General features: G+C 42.4%; 1 protein-coding gene across 1 annotated transcript; it reads right to left on the bottom strand.

Moving 5' to 3' along the window:
* Positions 1 to 1,175: 1,175 nt before the first annotated feature.
* On the bottom strand, positions 1,176 to 24,430 carry GPR179 (G protein-coupled receptor 179). The gene is made up of 11 exons (XM_073683474.1): positions 22,803 to 24,430; positions 16,254 to 16,362; positions 14,414 to 14,498; positions 12,342 to 12,535; positions 6,123 to 6,191; positions 5,929 to 6,038; positions 5,606 to 5,844; positions 4,650 to 4,788; positions 4,270 to 4,375; positions 4,047 to 4,190; positions 1,176 to 3,841 (listed from the first exon to the last, which is right to left on the bottom strand). Exons 1-11 carry the CDS (start codon positions 23,771 to 23,773, stop codon positions 1,454 to 1,456), a joined length of 4,554 nt encoding a protein of 1,517 aa, XP_073539575.1. The 5' UTR covers positions 23,774 to 24,430; the 3' UTR covers positions 1,176 to 1,453.
* Positions 24,431 to 24,535: the final 105 nt, after the last annotated feature.

Genomic DNA, 24,535 nt, shown 5'->3' with positions numbered 1-24,535 from the left:
CACTGAAGCAGGCTTTCTGTAGAGAAGCTTCTGGCTTGACTTGTATCACTGGACATGTTGCAAGGATCGATAAAGAGTCAGACATTGACCTATAGGGTAGACGCCTCTCCTAGATAGTTCTTGCGATATAGTTTCTTTTGTACTGTGAGAGCTAATTTGCATAACAAAGATGTTAAAAAGTAATAGCATTGAAGATAAAGCTGACCATACATCTTATATAGCTGTTAGCTAAACAATCCATCCTGACTCCCCCATAAATGTGAACATTTGGCTCTTCCTCGTATATTAATATGTTATAGGAGAGAGGAGGAAGCTGCTGCCAGACACCGTATCTCACAGAAAAAATAAGGCTCGGGATTTTGTATTCGATCTGCCTCATTCCTTTCATTCTGTGACATATATGGATAGAGCTGGGAGGCCCCATACATATTACATGTTTGGCTATTACTGGTGGGTTCGGCTGACCTAAATCTAATCTGTGGGGGTCTTATAACTGCTTCCTATCATGACCAGATCCATGAGGCATGGCTCATACTGATATTCTCCCTAATTAAATATTCCGTAGACAAAATAATTGTTAAGGGGCTCACTGGGTGAGGTGCTTCACGGACAAGTATCAAGGTTACTGGAAACTGCAGACAAGAAGGTAGCGATACTGGAAACTGCAGACAAGAAGGTAGCGATACTGGAAACTGCAGACAAGAAGGTAGCGATACTGGAAACTGCAGACAAGAAGGTAGCGATACTGGAAACTGCAGACAAGAAGGTAGCGATACTGGAAACCGCAGGCAGGTAGGTAGCAAGGTTACTGGAAACCGCAGATAAGTAACTCAGGGACTAGAATCCATAGACAAGCCGGAGACATCCTGATGACTGTGGACTTGAACTGTGCACAGAAAACTAAGACTTACTACAAGTCTTAGAGCAATACCAAGACACAGGTGTGTCTCTAGGGAGCCTATAAATAGGCCTTGGAAACACAGCACATGGATCACACTGGGCTACTTGCAAAGCCCGAAGCGGAACACCAGAAAATCAAATGGACCGGGGCATGTGCCTAACAGTAATAACTACAATTAACGTGTGAAATATTTTTACCAATTTTTGTCCTTTTAAATCAAATACTATATGTACAAACTAAGAGGCCAGGGAAGAAAAGAAACAATTTTTATTTGTATATTTGGGCACAGACAAAGGATCCAATTACGCCATAATTTTATCAGTTTCAAAATTTCTGAATTATTCTTTAATGCATCTTGAAATGAAAAGTTTATAGTAAAATTCTCCATTGTTTCGATACTCACACATACACTTCTGAGGAAATATGACAAACTGAATTCTGCTTCATCTCTCTTGTCTTTAAAATCTACCACTCACACAATCTGTTCCTATTGTAACCTAGGCAATAATTTGTATATCAGAGCAGGCATAATAGGGCACCTTCTCTTAATTTTTACTGAAAGTCCCATGGACATACATCAGCTTTGCTGTCTGGGATCTCGGTTTCATTGACTTCGTTGGGTTCCTCTTGCACCTCCCAGGGACAGATGTTTACCAGTTTGTTTGACTTTTCAATGTCTCCAGCCTTGGCATTTTGTGTATTTGTATCCAATGTGTTGTTTCCACTTCTCTCATTCTCATCAGAACACCTGATACTTTTTTCCACCAGAGAATAATGATAACGCCTATCATGCTTTACACTACTTTCGGAGGCATAGAGATCACCAATACGGCTTTCACTTTTGCTTATGATTTTGGTCAGTGGTCGAGGATCTTCACTGGACAAGCTGCTCAAAGAATCCTGTTTACTTTGTGCTTTGACTAGCTGACTGTTAGAAGGTCTGCTAGTCTGGGCTGACTCCCATGTGGATATTTCATCCATTCCCTTTGAAGAAGGTTCCCAACTGTGACTCTGGGACTGACTCATAGTTGCAGGAGTTTCCTCAGAATCTAGGCTTTCCCAAGGACATATCTCACCTCTCCTAGCTTCCAAGTCTAAACTATCTGATGTTTTAGATGGAACAGGACACCCATCAAATGTCTTGCTCTGTGATTGACTAAGTACACCAGGAGAACCTCCTGATTCTTCACTCTCCCAAGGACAGACTGCATCTCTTTGCTTGCCAAGTACCTCAAGCTTCATAACAAGTCTGCTACTACTCAACCCTCCCATTTCCAACACATCATCATTTGTTTCCCATGGGCATATGTCTTTTCTTTCTTGTCTTACATTCTTTCCTTCACAAGGACTGGTTCCCATTCTCTTGGTTTTCTCCTCACTTTCCCATATATTTTCATTATGGCTCTTTTTTCCTTCTGTTGAAGGGCTGTGAAAAGATAGGTTGCTACCGGACTGGCTAAGTGGACCTCCTGCACCTTCACTATCTGTGCTCTCCCATGGACATATTTCACTTCTTCTACTTTCCACACTATTGGATTTTTGTGGAGCATCTCTAGGACCCTCCATGCTTTCCCATGGGCAAACTGCCTCTCTCAGCTGGCTCATTCTTTCTAACCTGCTTGCTGTAAGGGTATGTTTGGAGGCTTTTGTGGTAGAGTATTTCCCCTCTTGTTCCATCTTATCATGACCATTTTTACCTGGCTGTGGGGAGGAGCAAACCAGCCCTTTATTTTCTGCTATGTTGAATGCTGTTGGTTTTGGTTTCTTGTCCACTGTATAACTGGATTCTGTTTCCCAAGGACAAACCTCTTCAAGAACCTGTTTATTTGTTTCTACAGCTCCCTCCACAGGTTGCTTCACCCTTTCTTTGTTTTCTTTGACCACAGCTGTTCCTTTAAATGCTCTGACTGCAAGAACCAAACTTTTTAGGGTACTTTTGTACTGTGGCTTTGTGTTATCAACTAATTCTGACTTCTTCACCACTGTACCTGTTGTCTCTAACCCCTTCCATTCATGTTGAACTGTTCCAGGTCTAATGGTTAGAGGAGAGCATCCATTCTCATTTTGCTTTCCGCTTCTATTACTCTCTTCTAGGTTTTTCGATTCTTCATTACTACTCAAACTATGGTGCTTTCCCCCCACCTCTCCCTTATTTACAAGTGAAGCATGTGGCTTTCCTGCTGAATGGGAGCTGTCCAAACTGCTGCATTTTCCTGGTGCATAAGTGACATGCTTCTGTGACCGATTTTCAGACTGCATTGGGAGCTCTTGAACTTCCCATGGGCATACCTCTGCTTTGTCAAAGCTGCCACCCAATAACGGGTTTCGGCTTCCTTCCATTGTTCTCTCTGAGGGGACATCTGTTAGTGGTCCCTTTCCTCTAGCACTTCCCATCATGCTATGGGATTTCTGTAGAGTCCCAGGTTGTACACTCAACGGCTTTTTATCAGCTAATAGATTGTGGGCACTAAGAGATTTACAAACCAAGGGCGCTTGACGAAGAGAATCACTGCGTGAACGTAAAGATACATTCCGAGCAAGATTTCGTCTCATGACAGAGTCTCGCAAGGAGGCATCTCGGGAAGAGCTTTCCAGTCGTGGAGATGTAGCTCCTGTATCCTTGGATTCTTGCATGTGGTCATATGTGCTATGTGACTTTCTTAAGGAAAGAACTCTCTGCCTCAAAGATTCCTCACGCAGTTTAACACTACTACTGTCCTGTTGCCTCCTCCTTTGTCCACCAGTCGAACCTGGTGATCCTTCACGTTCGTCACGTCCACTTTGCTTTGAAACAGAATCTGGGATTTCAGTGATGCGTCGAATAATGGATCGACCAAGACCTCTTCGAGAGCTGCGTTTCTTTTGCAGGTGCGGATTGTTTAGAGTCATTTTTTTTGTTTTATGGACTTCCAACTGAGCATAAAGTTTTTTCAGTTCGTCCTGCAGATAGAAATATAAAAGATGACAAACTATTAGCATGGAGCTGTTCTTGGGAAATACACTCGTTTTCTTTCCTGTGCATTTCAGATGGACTTTATGAGATATCATTGGATAATCCCGAGTCCGATAATAGAATATTATGCACATACCTATAGATCCCAATTTGTATTCTAGCTCCTGACATTCACAGATATTCAAGACTCACTCTGATGTCATCAGGGTCCAGGCTGTGCTCACTCCAAGCTGATGTGATGCTGCTATTCAGGTTGGATCTAGACCGTCTCAAGTCCAATTCATCTTCATACACCTCAGCAATCTCTTCTCTCGGAGGACCTCCTGCATGTAAGAACTAACACAGCCGCTTACATTGGGATCTGGTGAAAGAATATCTTTTATATAAATGGATGAACACAAATATTATAAATTACCTTGGGTACAAACATCAAGGTGAGTGTCATTGTGACTGTTCCATGTGTGTGAATGAAGAAGAGAAGTAGTGTCCAATCCGGATGAAGTGATGGAACCATAACAAACCTAGAGTGAAGAAGATGGTGTAGCACACTGTCAAGGGACTGTGAAGTTTGCATTGCATATCATGCGACAAGAAATAATTGGAGTTGGATGGCACTAATTACTGAGTGCATAATAATATCAGTTTACCTTTTGCCAAGAAAACATGCTTCCTGGATCTACACCCAAAACTAGCTAAAGCCTGGAGTAACGTTCCAAAACTGATGTGTGAACCAGGGAGTGAAAGTTGGAAAACAACAATATGGTGCATTTCATACCTTAGTACTTTTCACCTTACCTGAGAATATGGAACGCAGTTGATATAAGCATCTCATTGTGTATCGCCAGTCCCATATAACGTGGTTCATGGAAAGCAGAGGGCACGGTACGAGCTCCGTAACACAAGTAACTGCCCCAAAAGAGGAAGAGCAACTCACCTGTGGAAAGAGATCAGTGTCACACGGAGCACTTTATATCACTTCACATTTTCTTTCTCAATCATACATATGGCCAAAAGTAACATCCCCCTAATTATTGTATGCAGCTGGTTCAGCGACATCAATTTGAAACAGGTGCATAAAATCAAGCACACAAATATGCAATCTCCATGGACGTTGGTATCAGTTCAGTCATATAGAGAAACTGAGTGACTTTCAACATGTCACGATTAGTATGCCACATTTTATGAAATTTCTGACATCTGCCTTGGTAAAAGTAAATGCTGCTATTGTGAAATGAAAGATTCTAGGATTATAAATATCTCAGTCATGAGGCTGCACCAAGTAATTCAAACTGGAAGTGATATCGGCACAAGATCTGTGTCTCGAGATCTTCATGGAATGAGTGTCCATTGTGAAATACCTGCATGTAAACCTAGGATCACCTTGGCTATTGGCTCAAGCATTGTCTTAGCGGTATAAAATATGCAGTCATTAGTCTTTAAAGCATTGGAAATGTGTTTTCTATAGTGTTAAATCACGTTATTAAGTGGCTCTCTAGAGTATTAATAGGAGTTTGTTGTATGCCAACAGAATGTTACCTACCAGAAAGGTTAGTGCCTACTGTAAAGTTTGGTGGTAGAGATATATAGTATGGGACTATTTTGATAGTTTCATCTGTGCCTTTCATTTTCACTAAAGGGTGTGATTGTTACGTGTCTACATGTCTCTTGGTCACATTGTGTAATCTGTTAAACTTTGATGTGTCACATATTGCAATATAAAATTAAAATCTGACACAGTATAGAGGACTTACCCAAAGACATCATGTAGTCCCAGCGATCGTAATCACATGTGTAAAAGATTAGCCCTTCTTGTGTTTGTGTGCGGATGACCACTGGAACTCCTCTTTGTAAATTCTCTAGCGTCCCTACAGTCCATCCCACGAGGAACCAGATACAAACCGCCAAGATGATACATAACATACGTAACAATCGCACACTAGTCATGTACGGCACACGCTGGGCAGTCCGTGATAGGAAAACTTTCATAACCCTAGTGTAAGGTATTATACATTATAAAATATTAGTTCATGAAACCGTACATGTCTAACTAGACCGATATCATCTACAATCTTACCTGTACAATTTAAGTATAATGGTCCCATAGACAATACAGAAACCAAGTAGACGGACCCAGCGAAGAGCCATGCAACGGAACACACCGGGTTTAAAATACACAATAAATACCTGCAATCCAAAATTGGTTTTAGGTAAAAAACAAGAGCTCTCACACATCTTATTATTTGTGCTGAATACATTCTTGTAACTCACTGGAAAGTAGAGCAGCAGTGACCCAAAAAGTATAGTCTCTAGGAGGAGAAGACCTGAGGCTCGAATTCTCTATATGGGAAGAGACAAGGTTCAGGTGTTATTACTCAGGAAGAAGATGTCTTAGGACATGGATGAGCAACCTTTTGGCAATCCAGATGTTCCTAACAACATTCTACATATGACGTTCCATACACCAAAATGAAAACACCTTCAGTATTAATTATAATCAAAATGTAGCTGTCCGCACTGACTATGGTAAGGGTATGTTATGAAAATAGAAACATTGTGGATTTCATCCATGTTTAATACTTGTTTACAAAACTGCATTGTAATATCCATTAACAGGGCAGCACGGTGGCTCAGTGGTTAGCACTGCAGCCTTGCAGCACTGGGGTCCTGGGTTCATATCCCACCAAGGACAACATCTGCAAGGAGTTTGTATGTTCTCCCCGTGTTTGCGTGGGTTTCCTCTGGGTACCTTGGTTTCCTCCCACATTCCAAAGACATACTGATATGGAATGTAGATTGTGAACCCCAATGGGGACAGTGCCCATAATGTCTGTAAATCACTGTGGAGTTAATGACACTATATAAGTGAATAAAATAAATAAATAAATGTGATTAGGACTAAGCATGCTAAGCAACCGGTAGAGATCTTGGAGGACCAGTCATCAATCCTGATGTTTGTATTTAATCTAACACAGAAAAAGCACAAAAAAATCCAAGCAATTTTTACCTTAACCTTCTTTTCTTTTCACTCTGACCTAATTTTGTTTTATCCTACAATCAAATCTGAGCAACAAGTAAGGAAATCTTTTTATGTTTCAAAGGCTCTACATATACCCCTCCTCCTAAGTGTCCAGACTTTGGCTGTAAGATTTCCTGCGCCCAGTCTCCAGGTGATGCCCCCATACACATGAAGCAAAATGGGATGACGAACGGTTGATCGTCGGCAGAGATAAAAAAAAAACATCTCAGACTGTAGCCATGTCGATGTTACCGTCATGACCACACCTAAAAAACCAACATGCCAGATCGGTCTTTTGATTGATAACAATTGTTTATTAGTAGGCCATCGGTTGGAAACAGGGCTGTGGAGTCTGTAAGCCAAATCTCAGACTCCGACTCAGACTCCAACTCCGCCTCCACAACTGCGACTCCCTCATACATGGCTCATGTTTAAGTGATAAATTTACTGTAGCACAGATTGATCTCAGCTAAAAGTCTAGACCCTTAGATCAGGAATAGGACAGACATTTATAGGACATTTCATAACTTTCCCAAATTCTTATGGAAAAAATATTCCCCACAAACTGCATTGAACTACTGTACCCAATTTATTATATATTGGGAAGTTGGAGTCGGTCCATTTTATACCGATTCCGACTCTGACTCCACGACTTGGACTCCACAGCCCTGGTTGGAAACAAACAATTGCTTGTTTGTTTCACCGAGGCTGAAGTTGATCATTCGCTATGGTCAAAATCATCTGTTTTGGACAACTTTTCTCTGATGTGCATGTGGACCTTAAGAAAAAAATCATTAGGCCACGCACGTTTGGAAAAGGGGTAGTGTTTCAGTTGACCACTAGTAGAAATTTCAACTGATCCGCCAGAATTCTCTGCACAATTTCTATAAGACTCTTTCAGGATCATGTAGAAAATACTGCAGACTGACAAAAAGTGAGGTTGACTATATTTTTTGTTTTATTTAAATATTAAAGGGGTTGGATAACCCCTTCTAAATCCTTATATTTTCTTCCAGTAAAATAATAACACTTATACTCGGCTCTGGAGTCATTCCATTGGTGTCGGCACTGGCTCTCCCAGGGCTCATGTGACACTGTTATGTCACACAATCCCTGCTGCCAATCAGCACTGGCTTAACTCTCCTCTGGACAAATCAAGACATCCGGAGGAAATGAGTATCAGCAGCTCTCTCTTCCTCTGCATGTCAATTACATTCATAGGAGAGGAGAGTGAAGTCAGCGGTGATTGGCCACAGGGATCGCATGACATAGCAATGTCACGGGATCCCCAGAAGAGCCAATGCTGAAACCGCTGGAGCGGCGCCGGCACCAGAAGTTAGTATCAGTGTTATTTTTTTACAGGGGCTAAAGATAAGAATTCAAAAGGGGTTGTCCGAGTAGTGGAAAACCCCTTTAATCTCCAGGTATAAGTTTTCTTAAAATACTTCCTTTCCTTATTCAGATAAAATAACAGTCCAGGGGACTATTGTAACTCCGCCATGTACCGTTCTGTTGACATCTGGGAGTTACCATTCCCATTGTCAATGGGGCGTGTCCCTACATAGTGTCTTTGTCCAATCAGTGCTGTGTCAGAGTGTGTAGGGATAGACCCACCTGTCAATTTATAATTATATTCTTACATTTCCAGGAGAAATATCAGAGAAATTACAATAGTTCTGAGAAAAGATGCCCCAGAAATGTTATTATTTTATAGGCAATGCAAGTATTTGCTACAAAAGACATGTTAAGAATACTGACTGACCAGTCCTCTGTCATGTCCATGAAGCCTCAGATACTGTCCCCAGTACAATTTAATGTGGATTAATGTGAATGTTTCTGATACCTGAGATAATAAATGGTATTATTGGAATAGTAAACTTTTAATGCCATCCTCGGCGTATGCAAATTGATTAGTCAGAGGGGCGTTTCTTCACTAAGAGCAGTTTGGCTTTACATGCTGTAATCATGTTTCCCAGGGTATGATTGGCATGTTCCTTACTCACTGCTTCTTCTCTTCTATGCCTAGGAAGCAAAGACATTGAGCCTGATTCATCAAAGAGGTGTGCCTAAATTTTGCGACTTTTGGTGTTTTCACAGCTCCACCAAAATGGGTGAAGCTGGAGCGGGATGCCACAGCTCATCTAATTTATGACAAGCTGTGGTTTTTTGTCCACCAAAAATCTGATTCCAGTCTCTGACTGGAGTGGGAGTTCTGGAATAGCATACAGAGGCGCACACCACTTGTCAGACGCTGAAGATTAATGAAGAGGCATGCACTTCTTTATGAATCAGGAGCCAGTCTTGATGAATCAGACCCATTGAGCGCATGCGCCAGCTCTAAAGAGAAGATAAAAGAGAAGACACTGGACCCTATTCATCAAGACTGAAATTTTTCATGCCGGTCTTGATGATGGGACGTGGTGGAGCCAGGCACTTCCAATTCATGAAGACGTGCACGCTTCTATGAATCCGGAGCATCTGACAAGTGGCATGCACCTCTGTGCGTTACACCAGAAATCTTACTCTAGTCAGGTACTGGAATGAGATTTATTGTGTCGTGCCCTTGCCCTTTTCTGAGGAAAATATTAAAAGTTTATACTTCCGATAATAATAGCTATTGTCTCAGGTTATTTATCGGGGACATTATTGGGAAGCTGGATTCATGTTCTGAATTGCACTGGGGATGGTTTTTGAGGCTTCAGACAAGACCCCTTAGACCCCTTCTTGCCCTGTGACTGTATATTGCAGTTAGACCTCCATACTATTGCAGTGACAGAGCAGGCATAGGAACTGTACCCGTGCCATTACTTGTGGGAGCCAGCTGCATTATACAGCTTACAGCCTTCTCAAATGGTAGGTTTGCAGATAGCTCCAATTCTAGTTTAATAACTCCTTCCATGATGTGGTAAATTCTGACTGTGACATCTACATTTTCAGGCTGCTACATTAAGGAGAAAAATGTCAGGTCTGTGTCATTAAGTATTAAACTGGGCTGCAACTGTGGCGCCTCTGAGGGTTCAGTCGCCACAGGGGTACTGCACCTCAGAATGAGGTGTGGTATCTCCTTTCCAAGGTAAGGATGGAGTGCCACACAGGACCCCAACCACACACTCAACACTACACCACTCCAGTTCTGAAAGGGGCCTAATGCACCATAGTGCTGCCCCGTCCCGGAATGGAGCAGTTGGGGGGGAACCAAAGTTAGGGGGAACCATGTAGTGAGTGAGGGTGGAGGAAGCACTTTACTTTAGCACTTAATAGAACTATATATAACTGGAGGCCATTTTAATAACCGGGTCTTTAGTCGTGGGTCTTTGGGACGGCAGGTCAGCACAAGACTGCAGCCGCCTCAGGGTCCACAGTTCCCGGTCTCAGGCCTCGAGATGGGGGATTGGGGCAGAGTTAAAACCGGCTCTGTCCCCGGTCAGAGTCCAACTAAGAAGGCCCAGGAGGGGAGCAGAGGAGATAGGCTCCACAGGCAAAAGGATCTCATGGGATGCGGACGGAGTGGAGTCGCCACTTGCATACCTTATTCCGGCTCAGCCAGAGAGACCCTGCTGCAAGAGGGGGTATCGGTCCCCGATTATCTGACTTTGCACTTCACGTCTCTGTCGGAAAAGTCCAGAGGCTTATGTGGATCCCAGGGGGATACGGACGGAGCGGAGTCGCCACCTGTATTCCCTAATCTAAGTTTATCCAGAGGGACCCGGCCTTGCGCCAAGTTCTCACCACTAGTAACCAAGAAGGGCATCCAGTCGGTCCGGGAGCTAAAAGCTACCCATCAAGGACATCGCAGTACCCGTACGGGACACAGTGGGGGACACGAGGCGGGAGAAGTACAGTAGGAGACGAACACTTTAGAGCGGGGGTCCTGTCAAGCGCGCCTGAACTACCTGGAGGGTGCTGAACCCCACCCTGGCGGCCGCGGCTCGCCGTGTGACAGCAGAGAGAGAAGCTCTGAGCTGAGAAAACACTACCGTGAGTAAAATACTTGGATGACTTCAACTACTGCCTCTGTCTGTTCTTTCCTACGTGGCTCTGCACCCGCCAATGCGCTATTCTTCACTCTCCCACTACACTGCCCTGAGGCCCTGTTCCACCTGTGGGGAGCAGCACCAACTAAGCTGCCTAAAACACCGGCCTCAGAGGACTGCAGCAGCGCTGGTGATCCTCACCAGATACCACGGGTGGCGTCACGAACATTTCCCTATCCCATATAACCTTCCCCCCATTCCTTGCTTTTAAGAGTGACCCCAGGGTACGGGCCCGAGAGCCGGCCACCGCGGCATCCCCAAACACCATCAACAAGGCCCGGGCGCCGAGTCGCCTCCCCCCATCATCCCCTGGGCGCGTCACAACCTTAAAGGGAACCTCTCCGCTTCCCTGACTGTTCCCATAAGGCAGATTTCTTTATTCCAATAAGGTGCTGCAATCTTTGAACAATGAACCAATTGACTTTTATACTGCTGCTTTGCATATGCAAATAAGGCAGGTCTGAATAATGGTCCTACCATAACAAAGATTGAATGCAGGCTTAAAGTCAAGCCCAGGTAAGTGTGATTAGAAGATCCATGGCAGGACTAGTCTGTGGGAAGACTGCACGCCCTGCCACACTAGTCCTGACTCATTTGCATATTCAAAGCTGCAGAATAGAAATTCTGCAAATATTGCAGAGCTAGTGTGGATCCTGAAATATCTTATTGGGATAAAGAAATCTGCACCAATTGCACTATAGTAGCAGTTGGGGACCATGAGGGGACCTGACACGCTCCCTATGTTCACATGGTGTTTTACCCTCACGTCAGTGACTGTGTTGGGCTTACGTCTGGTGCCCTGGAAAATGGGATTCTGGTGAATTCACTGACGGAGCTATTGACTGTAATGATGCAGACGGAGTCACTGTGTTCTCTGTCGGCATCATTTCCGGCCATTTCCTCCTATTTGATGCGGGCTCCAAGACGCAGTCAACCACGTCTTGGAGCCGGCCTAATATAGGTGAATACAGTAAAAAATTATGTCCAACAGAGCACACAGTGATTCCGTCTGCATCATTACAGACAATGGCTCTGCATACGCCAGAATGCTATTTTCCAGGACTTCAGACATGAGGGTAAAACGAATTGTGAACATAGCCTATGGTGTTAAATGGATATATAAAACCATTCTTGAATGGTTTATTAAAGGGAACCTGCCAGCTGATTCATGGGCAGCTCGCTGTAGGGTTTCAGAGAAAAGCATAATTGAAAGTGCGGTCACTGACGAGGTGACTAGTCCATGAGGCAGGTCCCCACGCGCCAGCTAGACAGACAGATCTCTTCCTATATGTGTGGACACTCTTTCAACTTTTAACTATGTTTTTTTCTGAAACAATGCAGCAAGCTGGTCTCTGATTCATCCTGCATGTGGTTCGATTGGCATGAATCAGCTATCAGTTTCCCTTTTAAATAGCAAAACTTAGGTCTCATACTCACTTTGCTCTCTCGGAAGTTGTAGGACACCAGCATACTAAAGAAGACTCCCAACATCCCAGCACCTTGTAATGACAACACGGTAACACGCAAAGCCCAATCTTCTTTCACTATGCAAGGTGTGTTATCTTCACAAGTGGCGCAGCCTTTACTACAAGGTAGACAGGAAGTGGCCCCAAAGTAAGAGTTGTCCGGACCTGCAGGGTATATATATGTTTTTTAGAATATATATATATATATATATATATATATATATATATATATATATATATACACAGTTGAAACCAGAAGTTTACATACACTATATAAAAAGACACATATGCATGTTTTTCTCAATATCTGACATGAAATCAGAATAAACCTTTCCCCTTTTAGGTCATTTAGGATTACCAAGATTTTTAATATTTGCCAAATGCCAGAATAATGAGAGAGAGAAAATGTTTTAAGGCATTTTTATTACTTACTACAAAGTCAAAAGTTTACATACACAAGATTACTATGTCTTTAAACAATTCTGGACTGCCCATATGATGATGTCATGTGTTTGGAAGCTTCTGGTAGGTTTTTTGCCAACATCTGAGTTAGAGACACACTTGTGGATGTATTTTAATGCACACCTGAAACACACTGCTTTTTTGTGTAGCATCATGGGAAAGTCTAAAGAAATCAGCCAATATATCAGGAAGAGAATTGTGGACTTGCACAATTCTGGCTCATCCTGTTTACATACATTTCATTAGTATTTGGTACCATTGCCCTTAGACTGAATGACTTGGGTCAAATGTTTGGGATATCCTTCCACAAGCTTCTCACAATAGTTGGTCAGAATTTGGGCCCATTCCTCCAGACAGAACTGGTGTAACTGATCCAGGTTTGTAGGTCACCTTGCTCGAACCTGTCTTTTCAGCTTTGCCCATAAATTTTCAATAGGATTGAGCTCAGGGCTTTGTGATGGACACTCCAAAACATTGACTTTGTTATCCTTAAGCCACTTTGTTATCATTTTGGCAGTATGCTTCGGGTCATTGTCCATTTGGAAGACCCATTTCCGCCCAAGTTTTAACTTCCTGGCTGATGTCTTGAGATGTTGCTTCGGTATTGCCATATAATCTTTTTTTCTCACGATGCCATCTATTTTGTGAAGTGCACCAGTCCCTCATGCAGCAAAACAACCCCACAACATGATGCTGCTACCCCCATGTTTCACAGTTGGGATGGTGTTCTTAGGCTTCCAAGCTTCTCCCTTTTTCCTTCAAATGTAACGATGGTCATTATGCCCAAAAAGTTAAATTTTAGTTTCATCTGACCACAGGACATGTCTCTGAAAATCAAGGTCTTTGTTTCTGTGTGTATTTGCAAACAATAATCTGGCTTTTTTATGTATATTTTGTTGTAATGGCTTTTTCCTGGCAGAGTGGCCTTTCAGCCCATGTTGATACAGTACTCGTTTCACTGTGGATATTGACACAATCTTACCAGCTTCTGCCATCATCTTCACAAGGTTTTTTGCTTTTGTCTTTGGGTTGATATGCACATGTCAGACCAAAGCAAGTTCATCTGTGGGACACAGAATCCTTCTCCTTCCTGAGCGGTATGATGGCTGGACATTCCCATCTTGTTTGTACTTGCGTATAATTGTTTGTACAGATGAAAGAGGCACATTCAGGTATCTTGAAATTGTACCCAAGGATGAGACAGACTTGTGGAAGTCCACAATTCTCTTCCTGATATCTTGGCTGATTTCTTTAGACTTTCCCATGATGCTACACAAAGAAGCAGTGTGTAATCTTAGTGTATGTAAACTTTTGACTTTGAAGTAAATAATAAAAATGCCTTAAAACATTCTCTCTCTCTCTCATTATTCTGGCATTTGGCAAATATTAAAAATTATGGTAATCCCAATTGACCTAAAACGGGAAAGGTTTATTCTGATTTCATGTAAGATATTGAGAAAAACATGCATATCTCTCTCTCGCCAAAAAGACACAAACATTACATTACGAGTTATCTATAATTCTATATTGAAGACTACACATCAATGTACACATAGATATTTGCACAAAGTTTTACATTACCCTCGGGCTGTCTCCTGTAATAGCCAGGCTGGCACACACATCGGTACCTGCCCAAGATGGAGCCGTCTCTTTCATCCGACACACACTAAAGGAGGGGATACACAGCTCAGAACAAGCAAGCTATACAAGATTATTCATCACATACTAGCGATATTAGTAATCAATTAATCACCATCATCAATCAATCATTAACAGCCAAGAAGAAATTATATCTTATCTCTATTTCAATACCTAAGGGAATCTCAAAAATATATTTATTTATTAAAAGGGTTATTAGGATTTAGATAAACAAGATTGCTTTCACCAAAAACAGTGCCACGCCAACACACAGATTGTGTGTGCGGTATTGCAGCTTGGGCCCATTATACTATGTGGAAGGCTATGTGGGTCCTATTATACTATATGGAAGCCTATGTGGGGGCCATCATACCATGTGGGGGCCATTATACTGTTTGGAGGGCTATGTGGGGGACCATAATACTATCTTGAGGGCTATATGAAGACCATTATACTGTTTGGAGGGCTATGTGGGTGGCCTTCATACTATCTGGAGGGCTATATGAGGACCATTATACTGTTTGGAGGGCTATGTGGGGGCCATTATACTGTTTGGAGGGCTATGTCGGGGCTATTATACTTTTTGGAGGGCTATGTCGGGGGGCCATTATATTGTTTGGAGGGCTATGTGTGGGGGGCCATTATAATTTTTATGAGGGCTATGTGGGGGGGCCATTATACTGTTTAGAGGGCTAGGTGGGGGCCATTATACTGTTTGGAGGGCTAGGTGGGGGCCATTATACGGTTTAGAGGGCTAGGTGGGGGCCATTATATTGTTTGGAGGGCTATGTTGGGGTCATTATACTGTTTTGAGGGCTATGTGGGGGGCCATTATACTCTGTGTGAGCAATTATACAGTGTGGAGGGTTGTGTGGGTTCCATCATACTGTCTAGATGGTTGTGTGGGGGTCATTATACTGTGTGGAGGGTTGTGTTGGAGCCATCATCCTGTGTGGAGGGGTGTGGAAACCAGTAAACTGTGTGGAGGGTTGTGTGGGGGCCAGCATATTATGTGGAAGGGCATTATACTGTGTTGGTGTCACCATACTTTGCTAGGGAGGGAGTGGATGGTATAGTAGGTTCATGTGGAGGGTACTGTGGAGGAATTCACTGTAAGGGTATCATACTGTGTTTGGGGAGCACTTTTGTTGGCATCATACTTTATGGGGCAATAAAAGGGGAATCTAGGGGCTTCAATAGGAGAAAAATTACTTTGTAACTGTTGCAAAGTTGTGAGATATGCTCGTCTGCAGTCCCGCCGAATATTATTTATTTATTTTTTTTGTAGGGGGGCCCAAATAAAACTTCTGCTATGTGGCCCCATGATTTCTATGTAAGCCCCTGACAGGAGTCACACTTTGTATAAGAAAGCAGCAACAATGTCTAATCCTGCTCAATCCCTATAACAATGCAATAGCAAAGTAGATAACGTAGATTTACCAAACCATTTAAAGTAATGTTAACTGACATACTAAAATATCAAGAAAAGCCTAATGAACTTGCTCTGCAAATTTTGATATAACACAAAGTGTAAGGAACAGATTTATTGAAGTCGTTGTACGGATTACAAAACTAAGGCTGCTTTCTGAAAAAAAGAAAGAAACCTGAAATGCTGCATTGAGCCCGTGGACAAATGTAGTGTTATATTTGGGAAATAGGAGGATTTTTAATCTTGTAAAACCCTATGACTATCAACATTTCCCCTTCTTATATATCAAAATTCATAATTCTGGTTCTACTATCTCCAAGTAATTGAAATCTCCATGGCGGTAGACATTATTACCTGTGTACTGTTCTCATCACAGCTGTGAGTGTTGGCAAACCAGCCTGAGCCTTGGGAGCACTGGTCTATCCCCAGACTCAGCAATCGCACATCTGCATGTAATGTTCCCCTATGAAAGGAACAAAGGGAGAAATTTTAACGTACATGAATCATTTTAAGCACAAAGTTAATGATATACCGTAGCTATATTTTAAGTAAAAAGTGGAGTAATTTAGGAAATACTCAGCTGCCACAGGCTGCTCCATCATCAGTACGGGACTCGGACATCTGTGACACCGTTCTACCGGTCACAAGACCACTGTGGCTTGTAATGGGATGCAGCGGTCAGTTAACTTGAATAGATCCGGAGAAAAACATCCAATGACGTGCAGCTCGAATAACCTGACTGCGGAACCCTACTACAAACCAAGGCGGTCTTGTGACTGGTTGCAGTCATCACTTCTGGTCTTGGTGCAAATCACGGAGCGGCCTGCACTGGATTCAGGAGGATGGCAGCAGAGAGTGGGATTTATTTTGTTACTTTTTCAGAATCCATCTCCCACCTAATAAGCACCTCTTGCCTGGACAACCCATTTAAAGCGCACCTATTATTTCATGTATGTTTTCAGAATAAACTGCAATGTGTGAACGTGAGGGATGACACTTCTGACCATTATTTCAATTGCATTCTGCATTTTTCAATAGTTTTCAGCTCTATAGGCTCTATCTCAAGTTTCCGCTGTCTCTGACCTAGTGGGTGGACACTAACTGATGTGATGTCTCCTATACACAGAGCACAGAGAGAGATCCCTTTCTCTTTTTTCTGTATATCACACAAACAGAAGCAGCACTAGCCAGGAATATATTATACAACAGCACTGAGCTTTGTGGCTGTGAATCCAGTACTGCAGTGAAATACATTTGCTTAAAGCTGCAATCGGATCTGCCTGGACTCTCACTGTGCTGCGTGCTTTTAATTTCCCCCCATCCCCTCTATAGACTAAAATGGTCAGCGTGCTGGCAGTCAATTTTGTTTTGACCAAGACAGATCAGTGCTGTTTTTCACACTGGATGTTGAGTTCAATGGACAAAGTGGAGAAGAAGTGGCTCTTATGTGGTAAATGATACAGATTTCACTAATAAGATATATTTAAAAGTTTCTCTTGTACTATTGCTTTATGCTAAAGAGAACTTGGCACCTTGAGTATGCTATTTACCTGCAGATATAGGGCTAATCTGCAGGTAAATAGCGTTACTAAGCTACCTGGGTGCCATAATGGAAGTGCGGCTACCAGGAGAAAATGATCTAAATTCCTCTGGGAAACCGCCAACTTTCAGTCATTTTGCTGGTTCAGGGAGTGGCTACAGTCACCGCTCACAACACCGCTCTTTATATAGTGCGTGGCAGTTGTTAGCACGCACTGGCATACTTTGCTGACAGCTCGTTCTGCACAGATGCACTACACATCCCGCTATCAAAGTGCTGGAACATGCTTACAGCTGCCACTCACAATACAGTGAGCAGTGTTGTGAGCTGTGACTGTAGCCGCTCCCTGCACCACCCCTATGACTGAAAGCCGGCAGTTCCCAGGAGGAAATAAGTTCATCTTGTCTCAGTAACCGCGCTGTTAAAAAAGTAGCCGAGCAGCATTTTAACACAAGTTACCTGCAGATTATTCCTATATCTGCTGGCAAATAGTGTTTTCCGAGGTTCCCTTTAAGCTTGTTGAAATTACTTTGGCCATTTAAGCAGGCAGTATATATGAGTGAGTTTCAGCCAAAACATATAAATTCAAATATTCACTCCAATATTAGCAATTAATGAGCCACAATAGGGTTGTGTTGTTTTGGACATAAAATGCTGAAATTTTTTGAGCCTGCGGAATTCTAAATGCAGTTCTGATGTATAACAAACGATAGGCTTTAACTCAGCATCGATACTACGGACATTTTACACTTTCTTATAGCTACTGTTAGAAGCGAAGGGTGGTCTTTCCATAGGATAGGCAATTCATATTTGATGATGGGGGAGTATCCAACTTTCGGTACAGTAGCCAATCAGCATCAAAGATTAGGACATCAATGTTAAGTCTCAAAAAACTCTTTTAAAGGAATCTTTCAGTAGGATCAATCCTCCTAAGCCGTCTATATGGGCTTGAAAGTCATAGGAAGCTGAATAAAATGATACCTTGATATCTGCAATCCGATGTCTTATTCCAAATAAACCCATGTTTTTCATATGTAAATGGCCGGTTCAGGACTATGGGCCGGACACTGATCTGCATGAGACTTTGCTTCCAGAGATTACGTTTAATGAAAAGTAGCATTTCCAGTGTGAGACATGTAACTGACACCGAACAGTAGCACTGAACTTTGTCTCCTTACAAACATGTTTGCTGCAGCTCTCACAGCTCTGCTGTATTGTAAATCTATCTGTCTGTGATCTGGAGGCTGAATCTGAGAGGAACCTGCAGATGTGTCAGATATAATCACACACAGCTCTGCAGTGAGATCAGGAGAGCAGAAAGCGGCCATTATACATCACACTGGTAACACTGGTAACCATTACACCTTAAACTGGTAATCATTACATATCACACTGGTAATTCACCCTTTCATTTAAAATACACTCTGGAGGCAGATTCTCATGTAGATCAGTGGCTGACCCATATCTCTGAATAGCTCATTTACATATAAGAAAAACTGGATTTCTTTGGAATAAGACATCGGATACCAGATATCAAGACATCATTTTATTCAGCTATGACCTACAGTGCCTTGAAAAAGTATTCATACCACGTGAACTTTTCCACATTTTTTCATGTTACACCGACAAACTTAAATGTATTTTATTGGGATTTTATGTGATATATCAACACAATGAGCAAGTATTTCTGAAGGAAATGATACATGGCTTTCTAAATATTTGAAAAATATAAATCTGAAAATTGTGACGTGCATTTGTATTCAGCCTTGCCTGAGTCAATACTTTGTAGGTCCACCATTCGCTGCAATTACTGCTGCAAGTCTTTAGAGGTATGTCTCTACCGGCTTTGTACATCTACAGGCTGAATTTTCGCCAATTCTTCTTTGCAAACTAGTTCTAGTTCAGCAAGATTAGATAGAGAGCGTCTGTGAACAGCAATTTTGAAGTATTGCCACAGATTCTCAATGGGATTTAGGTCTTGACTTTGACTGGACCATTCACACACAGGAATATGCTTTGATGTAACCATTCCATTATAGCTCTGGCAGTATGTTTAGGGTCGTTGTCCTGCTGGAAGGTGACGCCCCAGACGCCCCAGTCTCAAGTCTTTTGCAGCTTCTAACAGGTTTTCCTCCAGGATTGCCCTGTATTTAGCTCCATCTATCTTCCGATCAACTCTGACCAACTTCCCTGTCCTTGCTGAAGAAAAGCATCCCCACAGCATGATGATGCGCCCACAATGTTTGACGGTGGGGATGGTATTTTCAGGGTGATATGCTGTGAGTTTTCAGCCATTTTTGCATTTAGCCAAAAAAGTTTTACTTTGGTCTCATTTGAACAGAGCACTATCTTCCCCATGCTAGCTGTGTCACCTACATGACTTTTTGCAAACTTCAAGTGGAACTTCTTATGGCTTGCTTTCAAAAATGGTTTACTTCTTGCTACTCCTCCTTAAAGGTCAGATTTATGCGAGATTTTCCCACCTGAGGTCTTGGCTGCTTCTTTAATTAGTGCTTTCTTTGCTTTGGATGTCAGCAGGCTCGGACTGGCCGACAGAAGAACGGGAGAATCCTCTGGTGGGCCTCTGTGCAAGAGTGGGCCACCCCCCTCTTATATGAGCAGTACTTGACACAATATACCTAAATCACTATGTACAGACAAAGGCAGCATCTTTTTCAGTTAACAATCTACCCAGTTCATTGTTATACAAATTTGTGATTGAGGATAATGTTACATTTGCATGAAGCTGAAAATTGGGGCCCTGGAGTTGGTTACTGGTGGGCCCTTGGCATCCCAGTCCGACACTGGATGTCAGTTTAGGTGGACGACTATGTCTTGAAGGTTTCCAGATGTGCCATACTGTTTCCATTTTCAGATGACGGATTGAACAGTGCTCTGTGAGATGTTCAGAGCTTGGGCTATTTTTTTTATAACTTAACCCTGTTTTAATCTATCTTCTCCACAACTTTATCCCTGACCTGTCCAGTGTGTTTCTTGGTTTTCATGACACTGTTTGATCCCTAATGTTCTCAAACAAACCTCTGAGGCCTTCACAGAACATCTGTAGTTATACTGAGAATAAATTACATACAGGTGGACTCAATTTACTAATTATGTGACTTCTGGAGGCAATTGGTCACTCAGGATTATATTTAGGGGTATCAGACTACAGGGCACTGAATACAAATGCATGGCGCAATTTTCAGATTATGTTTTTAAAATACTTAGACACCTAGTTGCCAACTTATTCTAAAATTTCTTAGAGGAATAACAAAAACTGCACAGGACTTATATTTTATAGGGAATTTAGCTAGACATATCAGGAGCACTGACCGCTCATCTTTGATGTTTAAATTGTACCATAGCTTGGTCTCACACTATTTATAAGGTGTAAGCCAAAAAATTACAGCTACTACTGAAATAATAGTATATATAACTGGCTGTTATAGATTAATTTAATTGACATCAATTAAACATACATTAAAAATGTGTGAAAATGCTGAAAGGTGAATGACAATCAAGGAGAAGGAAAGAGTAATGGATGATTGAACGATAATGTATAATTGGCGGATTATTGGAAAGACTTGAGATGTTCAAAACAATAATGCGTGACAAACAGTGTGTGACATAAACAGATTCATAAGTATAAAAGTGAATGTGATGAATAAGAAGTAAAGTTGATCTTATATATCTGTCAGTTTGGCCCAATGTTATGTGTATGAGGCCTGTCGGGAGACTATTGGGGCAAGAAAGATCAGCGTGTTGGATTTTAAAATGCCTAATCCTTTATTCCAACAGGAGATAAGCCCCCAGAGAGGACTGACAGCAGCTTATTCCTCTCTCCCCTATCTCTCCCAACTCCCCTGTAAACATGCACACTAGGCCATGCTGAACATGCATGTTTATTGGGGAGTCGGGACTGATAGTTGACCCCTGTACATATGTCCAGATGAACATGATCTTATCTGTATGGCCAATTTAAGTAAATACTATTTTCAGTGCAAATGTTTGCTTTTCTCTTGTTGTAAATGCCATCTAAAGGCATGATTTGGAATTTCAGTTTCAAATAAGAAAACTTGGAAAGTTCTACAATTCCCCATTAATTCCCCTCAATTTTCATGATCTCTGCTTGCCTCCATAGAATCAAGACTTTAATTCTTATCTTCAGCAGAAGTAAATCTGTCCTAGTCACTTGATGTCATACATGTACTCAATCATTATAGAAGAGGGGATCAGAGCTACGTCTTCCAAAAACCCATGGACCTTAGTAGCTATCACATGGCCAGGACCAAATTTTATTCACTGGAATTTAATAATGAAGGGATCTCAAAAACACAAGGAATCAATGTAAAAAAGTATATTGGGACATTTTATAACTTTTCAATAAATAAACTTTATTTCACTGAAACCAGAAGACCCCTTTAGGTTGGTAGATTGAACTACACACAGTTGGGGCACCACAGTTACAACATGTTATCATCAAAGGAGATGCCACAACTTTTACAGACATTTGTAATGCCACGTTCAATATTAATAACTGGAGTTAAAAATTACATAAGTAATTTAAGTAATATGAAGGTACAGCATCAGCATAAGCAAAAAAAAAAAAGAAAAATAAATGTAAAAAAAATTATAAATAAGGGAAAGATAGACGGGATCATACATTGTGGTTGTACATGTACCCTTTCCCTTTGTCCTTCTCTACCCATGGGTTAAACTTGATGGACATTTATCTTTTTTCAACTGTATTAACTATGCAACTATGTAACAAAATGTCTTTAGCATAACTATGAGGGTGGAATATTGGAATATTGGTATTAAGCCCGTGAATCCCTCATTCTATGGGTAAGGCGTCTATAATATGGCAGTTCTCTATGGATTTACTAATAAATAAGGGGACACTGAGATGGAGAGGCAGGGGGGTGCACAGACAGTTAGGACCTGGCAAACTAGCGCCATCTGCTCTCTGAGAGCTGGCGGATGGGAGATTTGCAGCTTAACAGCTGCTCAGTTTGAGGGCGGATGTGAGTGATACAGAAATCAGCATGTGTGAGAGTCTAATCTGTGGGGGGAGGGAAAATAGAAGGACAGGTGAGAGACAGAATGGGCAAATAGCAAGGAAAGTAAAAAAATCATAATTATGTCAACTGTGCATAATAACCAATATATTATAGTATGACCCAGTTAGTATCATTCCCATGAGAGTAATAATCATATAGTATCATCAACAGAAACACTACGGATACATTTTCAGTCAGACTCTCATCCCCCTCCCATCCTGTTTCTCTCCCTCCTCCATGTTCCAAGCTCTTCAAAGATCCCATCTGTCCTCTGCCCACACAATAATATGGAGGTTCACTTACTTAAATTCTGGACTCAGATCAGGCTTCAGCCCATAAAATGCAGTGGACAATGAGACCATCCATCCTTGTACAAATCGACCTCCCTCGCACTCCAGAAAGGGTTTAGACCACTGAACATGGCTTGGGTCCAAAACATAGCTGTCACCTCTGCTCCACTTGGGAGTTTCTAGACTTTGGAGGTCATTTAGTAGAATTGCTTTGGTAAGAGAAGGGTTGGCTTGAAAGGTGGTCCAGTTACCCAGGTCTATCCTGTGTCTCACACGATGAAGGGACAAAGACAAGTCCTGAAGCAAAATTTCATGACCCACCTTGGTAGCCTGAAGAAGCAGCTGAGGTTTAGAGGACATGGGATGTGCAGTGAAGGAGAGCATGGCCCTATGTATATGTGGTTCCCCTCCAGCCAGACTTCGAACCAAAGCATGATACCATTCCATATCCTCTTTTATGCTGGATTCTCGCATGTCACTAGCCTGGAATATCATGTTAAGGAAGTTGGTAGCATGCAACAAGTAGTCCAGTGGCCTTCTGACATGATGGAGAAGTGTCTCAGGTGGAGACCCCTGCAGGTCTGTTAGCTCAAATCTCCTTGAGCAATTGGCTTCTGATAGAGAAAGAAGGTCACCTGAGTGTAAGAACTGCACAGCTGCCTTTTTGCCCTCTTCATCAGGCTGGTCTGGATTAGGTGTGGATGGCTCAAATGGAGTTGTTTGGGTTGATGTTGTAGGAGAGGGTGAAAATGGAAAGGAATATAAAACCGATACAGTGGTAGAAGAGTCTGAAAAAACAGGAACAGGCACAGGAACTGAGGGAGTTGGCAGAGGAGATAAAGATGTTGGTGATGGAGTGGGGGTTGGAGTTGGTGTCCACTCGTCAATGGCATATTTCCAAGAAGGGCTCTGAAAATCCTCGTTGGCATGGAGAAAATGCTGGGCATGATGGCACCATAACAGCGCCCACCATAGCACCGCCATCTCTCCGTGAAGAAAAAATCATGCCAGGGATCTCATCCCTGCCAATCGTCGGAGGAGTCTTGGCCAGTTCTCTTCTGAACACGGACACCCCATCGCACAGAAGGACCAAATGCCTGTCAGGGCATGAAACGCTGGTAGTCTGATGCCATCTATAGAGGAACCTGTAAGCAACAGATATCTGCTACGGTCTCACGTGCACTGTGGACGTATCTAGTCTTCTCTATAAGATTCCCATGCTTTCTTCCCACTCCTTCTTGTCTCACTCCTCCCTCTGTAGCTCTTTCCTGTTACATCTACTAACCACTTTCTCTCTCAGACCCCTTTTCTCTCTCTCTCACTTATCTGTCTTCCCTGTTATATTATCTATTCCCTGTGATTCTCTCTCTTCTTCTCTCTATTCCTCTATCTCTCTCGTGGAACCCCCTCCCTCTCTGACTTGCTCCGTTTATATGTACGTCAATTCATTCCCCAATCTCTGCCTGGCACTGCCCCCTTACCCTGTGCCCGCTTCCCATGACAGGGCTGCCTAATCCTTTTGCTTGCTAACAGATCGAGGTGTGAGGGCAAGGACTGCTGGGCAATGATCAAAAGGCTCAAATGTGAGGGAGGAGTGTCTGCAGGATGCAGATGTTAGGGGAAAGCTGGCAGATTATGATGGCTACCGTGCCTCCTCTAGGCAAGAAGCTGAATATATGATGTTTGTGTAGCTCAAGGGGCACTTATTGAAGAGACACATTTCAGGCAATGCTCCTTGGGAAGGAA

Source organism: Phyllobates terribilis, unplaced genomic scaffold, assembly GCF_046119375.1.
Source record: "Phyllobates terribilis strain yellow unplaced genomic scaffold, ASM4611937v1 Scaffold_5__5_contigs__length_657084704, whole genome shotgun sequence".
NCBI classification, from domain to species: domain Eukaryota; kingdom Metazoa; phylum Chordata; class Amphibia; order Anura; family Dendrobatidae; genus Phyllobates; species Phyllobates terribilis.
The sequence above is the reverse complement of the archived record's forward strand: the minus strand, read 5'-3'. Positions and strand labels throughout refer to the sequence as shown.